This window comes from Apis dorsata, unplaced genomic scaffold (assembly GCF_000469605.1).
Source record: "Apis dorsata unplaced genomic scaffold, Apis dorsata 1.3 scaffold_157, whole genome shotgun sequence".
NCBI classification, from domain to species: Eukaryota; Metazoa; Arthropoda; class Insecta; order Hymenoptera; family Apidae; genus Apis; species Apis dorsata.
In genome coordinates this window covers 799,421-808,938 of record NW_006263447.1, presented here as the reverse complement: position 1 = coordinate 808,938, position 9,518 = coordinate 799,421, and the positions used below count along the sequence as shown (strand labels likewise).

The following is a 9,518-nucleotide window of genomic DNA, read 5'->3' as shown; positions in this document are numbered from 1 at the left end:
ATATATATATATATATTTTTGTTACGTTCATCTCGTAGCTATGATTCGAATTAAATCTGATATGTTAGAAAAAATATTTAGAGTATCGAAGAATGTTAAACGAGATGTTATGAATTTTTTATTAGAAAGGATGTAAATTATTTTCATTGTAGATTAAATTATGTGGTGTGGAAAATTCAATGGAAGAATTTTTTTTAATAAGATTTAGAATAGAAGACAAAGAAGATTTTCGTGATATTTTATAAACAAATTGAATGGATGTTATGAATAACGAAACATGCATATTTTCAAGAATACAAATACAAGTCAATTATTTATCACATTTCAAAAAAAAAAAAATAAATTCTATCAAATAATTCCTCAGAATTTTAAAGAAATGGCAATATTTCAATATTGGACATTGAATTCTCAAAAATCATTTTTTCTTTATACCTGTATATAATACAATTTTGAAAAGATCGATTATTCGCTGTTTTTATCCAAAAATAGAAGAAGAAAAAAATTATATCGAACGCGCTTCCCGTATTTGAACGTTCGTTCCTCTTCCCCCCTATTGACAAACAAGAAGAATGATACAAATATTTAAAAGGGCGAATCAACGCGTTGAAAATAGGAATTTCAAATTTCTGCCCGATATATTTCCCGTGTCTAACCACAAAACCGGATCTCCACCCGGTTCTGTATATTTTACTTCCTTTTTTTTTTTTTTTTTTTTTTTTTTTTCGTGATTTTATTTCAGCTTTTCCCAGCGTTTGTTTACGCATGTTGGTCCAATCAAGGGATAACGGAACGAGAGAGGTATTGAAAAAAAGGCGCGTGGATACAGAAATGATTAAACAACGTGCAGAGAATGATATCGTATAGGATGTATGAAATTTGAGGTGGAAATATTTGTGCCAATCATGGATCATGATATTCTCAAAACGTTCGATAATATATATATATATCGATGGAACATCCGTCGTATTTTTGATCTCGAAATATATTTAATTTTTTGTATTTATCTCGATTGCCGGATATATTGACAGATGAATGGTGTTTCGAATTTTTAACAGAACACGTTGAACGTTACACAATTAATATTCGGTGATTATTATTTAACTTGTTTTTAAATTAAAGAGAGTTCTTGTTTGTAGATAAAATTCTGGTCGATTATTTACTTGATTTATTTCTTCTTTCGTAGAAGATTATTATTAGTTAACATAGAATAATTTACAAATTTCAATTTTCCACAATTTCCTCTATGTTTCAAACAATAAATTCAAAATTTTATTAATAATCAATTGATTCTAATCGAACAATTCTTATTTGTTATTTATAAATTCCTTCGTTGAAGAAAAAAGTACAGAAGAAATTACACAACGAGTGATTTTCCATTCTCTCAGGAATAAAAAGAATTTTCGTGGTCGTTTCGACACATAAAGGCGACAAACGGTAGAAATGAACGATAGCAAGGACCCAAGAATGTGAAACGATAATTTTACGGAAACGGCACGCGACCAGCAATAATATTTTGTCGTTCAAAGAACGACAGAGGCATTATGGATTATGGCCTGCCAAGTCGTCTGTCTGCCGTTTCCTATAAATAAATACTCCCTCGTAAATAATAAACGCTAAGGAAATTTCTTGGAAGCCGCGAGATCCGGTTTGCGACGGATTTCACATCGTCGACGTGCGAACGATATCCTTGGCAAGCATATCTATGTACTTTGATCTGGATGGAACAAAAAGTTGAGGATTCTCGTTGGCAAATTCATGATACATCTTTCAGGATAAGAGAATTTTTTTTATTCGTAATGCATTGGAAATGTCTTAGAATCTTTACGTTCGTGGTCCCTAATGGCTGTCATAAATTCTGTGTTTCTGAACGAATAATTGAAAAATAGGATATGATTGTCTTTAAGATCGAAATAAATTTATATCTAATCGTCGTTTAAAATTTTGTTTTTCGAAAGTAGTTTTTAGTAGTCTTGGTTATTAAAATATTTCCTATATCACGTTAAGATTTTTAATAAGAAAAATTAATTATTCAATTTAATTTTATTACAAAGAATTTAGGATTATATTGAATATCTTAGATGTGAGTTGAAAAGTGAGAAATTTTGTGTATAATGAAGAATATTTTAATGATACAATTTTTACAGGGCTATTAATATTGGTTTATAGGGTACAGATTTTTATTCTGTTACTGAATAAATCTATTAGTTAAAATTCAAAGAAAGTATAATGTGCAATGAATAATGCAATACTTGTTTTCTCAAATGTATAATAATAAAAAAAAAAGAAAAGAAAATAAAAGTTTGAACAGGAAAGATTTAATCCCATTGTACAAAATAGAAGAGTTAGAATCGTCGTGCAATAGTTTCCAAGTACATAGAATGTACATGTACATAGCAATTGAAATAGAATCCTTTCGAATAGTAGAACTCCATATATAGTTAGACAATTTCAAGTAGTTAGACATAGTTAAATTCGATTTCGATATTTCCTTCCTCTATTTCTTCGTAGAATGCAAATCGTTTCCTGCATACCAGAAAAGTATTATTGCTCAATTCAAATATTTTAACTCGAAAACTTTTATGCATTCGAAATTACATCATTCAACACATTTTTGGAACATCGTGCATAATATAATTTCTTGAATATTCAGATTTTCATATCTTTTTCGTGAAACATTCACAAAGAATATACAAGAATATCTGATCCCATTGAATATCATGTTAGATTTAAATCGATCCAGAAATAATCGATACAATGTAATTTCACTATCAGAAAAAACAAGATGGAGAACAGAAGAATGAAAAGAAGGATATTAAGATCGCTCAAATTTTATTTCTTCTTTTTTAACAACGAACAGTTTAATAAATCATCCAGTCATATGAATCACCCTGTATGCACGCTATATTCGCGTAAAAAGCAACGAGCCGTAACACGATATACAGCCGTGTGTTTCATCTTCTTTACCGGTACCTGGTGCTATTAAATTTTCATTTTAATCATACTTCTCTCCCCCGAAGCGATCAACTTCCGGCTGTTCCGTTGATGGGAATTTTTTTTTTTTTTTCACGCGTAGATCGTGTGACGTTCGCATTACATAGAGATTAAGCGCCGATCGCGTTTCATGCGAATGTAAAATGGAATTTGATCAAAAATATCGATGCTAGATAGAAATTGGGTTGCCAGTGGGAATAAGCGCGAAATCGAGTGATTTTCGAATTTTGAAGGAAATAAGTTAACGTTCCTTCTTCCTTGTTTTTGTTTATTTGAAAAGTAACACAAAGTGTAAAAGGGAATTTTTATAAATACACATTTATGCTCGTTATTTTTCATTTTTATCTTTTATACGTTTTAACGTTACGGTGTTAATGTTCAATTACAGTCAGCTTCAATATTCAAAGTTTAATATCGAAAAAATTGTAAGGAACAAAATAAATATATATTATAGAAGACAATAAAATTATAGAAAAGCACAAGAAGATAGGCAAGTAGTTTATTAAAACATCAATTGGTAAATGGAAAAAGAGATATAAAAACGAAAAAGAAGAACACAAAAATTTGAAAAATCTTAATCAATCTTGATTTCAAAAATAATATGATCAATTAAAATGAATCTTAGACATTATTAAAATCCAAAATTATTCCAAAAAAAAATACTATCGAATCTTGTATTGTTAGCCCGAGTGTCTTCTATCAGAAAAGCAAATTGTACGAGATAAGAACGAAATAAAGGGGTGAGAATAGGAATACAAAGGGGAAAATAGCAAGAGGATATAAGATAATACAAATAATACAAGTAAATTAACGTAAGACAATACGATGAAAAGAATTACAAAAAAAATCGTTCTTTCTTTGTTCTTGATTTCATATGATTAATAATTCCTTAAAGAAATAATTAGTTTCATTCACATCCTCAACAATTAAAAATATTAATTAATTTCAATATTTAAAGAAGAATATATTTTAATGAAATGAAAAGACATTATTCATCATGAAAAAGAAGAAAGTTTAATTTCGATTTAATCATAAAAAATTGATTTAATCATAAAAAAAAATGTATTTCTTGTAACACATTATCAACATAATGTTTATCATAAAAATTTTCACGCGAAAATCAAAATAATTCATTCATAATCTCGGCGCAATTAAGCGGAAGTGCTGCGACAGGCTGAAACCATGTGTTTGCAAACGTTGCACATTGCTCAATAAATCGATAGTGATCCAAGACCCACGTGATTACATCGAAATGTTAGAGAAGGTAGAATTGGAGAAGACATTCGCGTACACGCGTTTCCGCAAGAACACACAGATACTCGAAATACTCGACGTCGATCGAGCGAAACAAGAGGTGAACGGAGAGACACAGGTAGACTAGGGTAAGTGAAACACGAGTACTTACCACCAGTAGCGTCGCAGGTAATATTCAGAGATGCACCCTCGGTGTATGGGCCCAGGATGTAATAGGGAATATGAGACGTTCCATCTTCGTTCAATATGCTAAGCTGTTCCGGCGGTACTGTAACAATTTCGTAACGATGAGTTTGTCTTACTTTCTTTCCTTTTCTATTTTCTTTTTTTTTTTCCCTCCGTAACCTCGCTCAACCCCCTTTTTTTCCACGCGAAACAAACGACGAAGAAGAAATGAGAAGTGACTGTTTCGTGGCAACAGAGGAGAGAATCAATTTGCAAGACGATGAATTACTGACCTGTGTCGTCCGACAGACACCCCAGGACATCGGTGTAGTGGGTGGCAATTCTTATCTACCACCTCATAACCGCCCTGTGGCGCGCTCGAGAAATGTGGTCGCGTGGTATGTAAATTATTTTATAACGAGAAAGGCGGAGATTGCGAGCCCGTGGAGATAAGGCTTGTTTTCTTGCACAGAGAAATTTTTATCAGTTTCATTCGGTAAAGATGAAACATTTTTGCGACGTGTCGCCGTAATTGGGATGATAATCTTGCTAGGAATTTAAGAATTTTATTCCTTAATTCTGCAAATATTTGTGCGATCGAAAGATTTGTTTAGATTTTACAGCTTTTTCTCGTCGAGTTAATGATGATTAGATTGCGATAATGGATGATAAATATAAATATAATCTTGGTCGATGGATATATGAGAAATAATTTTTACATAATTTTATATTGTAAATAAATTTCTTAAAATTCTCTTAATTATTAATATTCGTTCTATATATTCGAAATGATATTACGTATATCCATTAATTCTTCTAATTTTGTCGAATGTAAAAAGATAAATGTATTTCGATATTGATCTGGAAAAAATTCAAGAGAGAGAGAAAAAAGATTCCTCGTCGTCGATTAACCAAGAAACAGAAGGAAAACGAATTCTTTTGAGCGACAACAAGATTTAAAGCGTGCATTGGAATCTACTTATCGATATCATTGACATCGATGCCTGCGATTTCGACTCGACGAACGCCGTGAAGATCGCCGATCTAATTTCGTATTTCTCCTGACGACTTTCAGATAAAAAACCCCTTTTAATCGTCGCTTGCTGAACGATAGATCCGGGTCAAGAAGACCGAATCCACTCTCTGTTTGTTCGAGCTAATCGCGAAAAGCGGTCTGCCAAGCCTGATCAATTCTCAGGATATCAAAGAGAAAGAGAGAGAGAGACAGGGATTGAATGTTTAATTGATTAAAGAGAGAAAGATGAAGAGGATAAAGACGATGAAGTAGGATGAAGAAAATATTAAGTTAGAATATGAAAAATTTGTTAAAAATTATCAGAAAGATGAAGTTAGAAAAGAGAAGTGAATAGATAAATTGTCTCAATTTGAAGGAATTGTGATTTGTATAGTATGAAGCTAAATAAAATAGAAAAAGGATTATCGTGAGAAGAAAGTTTAACGAAATGAAAAATAAATTAGTAAATGACGATGCTGAGAAAAGAAAGATAATTTATCTATCTTTGGAATCTTGGGAAAAATTATAAAAATTGAGGAAATTGTTGGTCGAAAGAAATTGGTGGAAATGAAATTTCCTTGATTTCAAGAGAAAGAAACAAGGAAGAATAGAATTATACTTTGTGAAATATGAAGGTATAATATAGAAAGGCATTATTATACGAAAAAAAATTAGCAAAGAAAATTGCATTTCCAAAAAATAAGTAAAATAAATAAAATAAAGGAAAAAAATTATGTTATTACGAAAAAAATAAATAAATTAAATTCACTTTCATCTTAAAGAAGGAGATGGAAAGGATGGAAACTCTATAAAATTAGAATTCATATATCATAAGGTAAAAAAAGAAATAACATTTTCATACGAAAGAAAATTAAGAAACAGAAAAAATCGATACAACGTAATGAAGATTAAAACAGAAAGAAGAAATATAATTTTAAAAATTTACTTTAGTTTATATATATTATTTTGTTTGTTCGATGAAAAGCGTGTAATTGTTAAAATGAAGAAAAAGAGAGAAAAGATGGAGGGGAAAAAGGAGAAAAAGTGGATAAAAGGAAAACTTAGAAATTTATCAAGAAGAGTGGTTGTACTAGTGACACGGATACGAATGACTCTACTTTGCTTTTTAGTTTTCTTTTTATGTTTCTGTAATAACATTCCTACTTTCTCTTGCGTACACGTATTAAAAAACTAAATAGCAAAGGAAAGAAACAAGAGGAGGATGTATCGATGTGAGACAAAATTCACGAACACACGTGAAAAATTTTTAATTCAAAAATAAGTAAGAATCATGAAAAATATATTTTGAGGGAAAAAAAGATATTAAAAATGTAATGGAAGATAATTGTAAATGTTAATATTATATAAGATAAAAATTACAAAATCTCTGTGTGTAATGAGATGGAAGTCAAAAACTGAAAAAGAATTGTCAGTGATAAAATGAAAAATGGAAGAAGAAGACAGATACGCAAACAAATGGTAGGAAAAAAGGAAGCGTAATAAACAAGTGAGCAAAGACAAAGCTCGAAGATATTGCATTACCGTGTCAAGAGGAAGTAATGGATGCAGGTGACTCAAAGCAGAGGAAATGGAAGGACGAGAAGATTAATGGAGAATGAAACGGACAGACACAAGGGACGGACGAAATACGTATCCGGTCGAGGATGCAAGGGGAAAGGGTTCAAAGGAGTTTGACTTAAGAAATAGTCGATAAAAGAAAGATCGTAAAACAGAAAAAGGTTATATAATGAGGGATTTCTTTCAAGAAAAAAAATTAAAATTCGAAGAATTAATGGAAAAGAAAAAATAAATAAGAAATCATCGAAATTGAATATTATCGAAACATAAAAAATTCTCTAAAAAAAGTAAAACATTGTATAAATTAAAAATCATTAATTATTTCTACAATTTCGATTACCTTGAAATTTCATATCTAAATCATTCCTCAAGAAAGAAGAAAAGATAGAATAATTATTATTACAATTAAATATTTGAATATCACAGTGTGTTAAAAATTAATAATATTAAAAATATTATTAAATTATTTTACCATATGTATATTAACACATCAAATTTATATTCAATTAATTCTATCATTATTTAACAGTATTATTAACAATAATCTTTTACACCCTATAAAATATTAATATTGTAAATTATTATAAATCAAAAGGAGATAAAGAAAAATCATGAATATAAAACATATGACAGAAAACTTACTGATAATCGTGAGATTCACTTTGCTGTTCCTGGTGGGGGATTGCTTGAAATCGACCCTGCATCTGTAAACGGCAGCATCGCTCTCACCGACTTTCTCGAGAATGAGTTTCGCGGGGTGTTCTGAATATCTGAAGAAGGCACGTTTTTCGAGGCTGTTATCCTGCCAGTGTTTCCCTTGTTCCAGGTTGTTTCGACCCCTCGTATCGAAACTGTACATAAACGAATGTATACAATGAGCGTAAAAATGGAAAAGGGGTGGGTTAAGAAGACAATGAATTTCAATAGTTGGTTGATCAGAAACGATACTCCTGAGTGAATTCTTGGAAAATAAATCATGTTCGAAATATGTCATAATGTTTTTTCTTGTATAATCTCTCGTTTCATATTTTTGATGTATACATAGAAGAAATATAAAATGAAGAAGAACTGTAAAATGAAGAAGAATTGTAAAATGAAGAAAAACTGTAAAATGAAGAAGAACTGTAAAATGAAAAATAATGTGATTTGCCACGAACTGATAAATACGAAGTTTCTTTTATGAAAATTTGTGTATCCTGTTTTATGGGAAATATGTTTTCGATCGCAATATAAGTGTACGTGGAAAGAAATTTTTCAAATTTTGAACATTGAATGTGAAAGAGATAGAACAATATAAATAGCGTAAAATGTCAATTTTGAGTGCTATTTATAAATGAAAAATTCAGAGATAAAGTTGTGAAATTTCTTTGTTCCATAGAAAATTTCATTTTTCAAATTTATATATTAAATTGGAAAAAAAAATTTAGATATAAAATGTATATCTATAATTGTTCAACAAAATTCCAACAAAAGAATAAGCGAATTTAAATGGAATAACTTATATTTGCTGTTAGATATATTAATTTTCGTGTTACAAATCATCAGAAAACCAAATCACTTTCATAAATTCAAATTTTGAAAGAAACGCATTATTACAATCATCGTTTTGGCAATTTCCATCCATGTTTCCTGTAATTCCTGTTTCCAAGAGGATGTTCATCATTTTAAAGGCAGCATTTGCAGTATTCGTACATGTTGGCAAACATTATATTAAAATACAGAATGACGTGCAATTGTTCCCATCGCGTGTAACATATTTCTACAATTCAATATTTCAAAATTCATTGAAACTTGAAATAATTTTCTCACGAATAAAACCTCTCGATCATTGGATGGAATTGCTGAAATAATATATTCAATTAACATATAAACACATTTTTGAAAATAACTTCATTTTAAATTTATTTTAAATTTTATATTACATTATTTTTACATATATTGGAATTATTACTATTAATTTATATATTTCAATTTATATATTCATAAAAATTTATACTATAGGAACATATAATAGCTACAAAAAATATTTACAAATATCTTTATTATTAATCAATAGATATAATATACAGACTTCGATACTTTTGTTTTCTGGTTAATTGCGGTTCGAAAAATTAAATATTATGCGAATAAAAATATAACATTGCATCATCCATTTCATTTACATTATTCATCGTATCATATAAACATTGCATCATTAAATCATCATGATATATTATTATTAAATACATTAAAATTAAATTGTATATAAAATTATTATTATATATACGATATGTACAGAATTCTCTATAGCCATCGACAAATATTATATAATATTATATAATACTCAACTTCTTTTTACATTGCATATCGTGAAAATGAATTTTTTTCGAAAATGATTCCCCCTTATCTACATATCATTAAATATATTTCATTCGAATCATTTTCACAATCAACGAAACATATTTATCAGCGAGCAATCATTGTCGAATCAACGAACTTTGTCACGATCAAAAATTCAAATATTCTATCGATTAAT

The 9,518-nt window shown here is 29.4% G+C and overlaps 1 protein-coding gene across 1 annotated transcript in view; it reads right to left on the bottom strand.

Annotated features, from left to right (window-relative positions):
* LOC102677973 overlaps positions 1 to 9,518 on the bottom strand; it is a 349,267-nt gene that overhangs the window by 46,626 nt on the left and 293,123 nt on the right. The window contains exons 4-5 of the mRNA XM_006613602.2: positions 7,646 to 7,854; positions 4,397 to 4,513 (exon numbers count right to left, since the gene is read on the bottom strand). Coding sequence (XP_006613665.1) covers positions 4,397 to 4,513; positions 7,646 to 7,854 — 326 coding nt within the window. The remainder of the gene's footprint in view (positions 1 to 4,396; positions 4,514 to 7,645; positions 7,855 to 9,518) is intronic.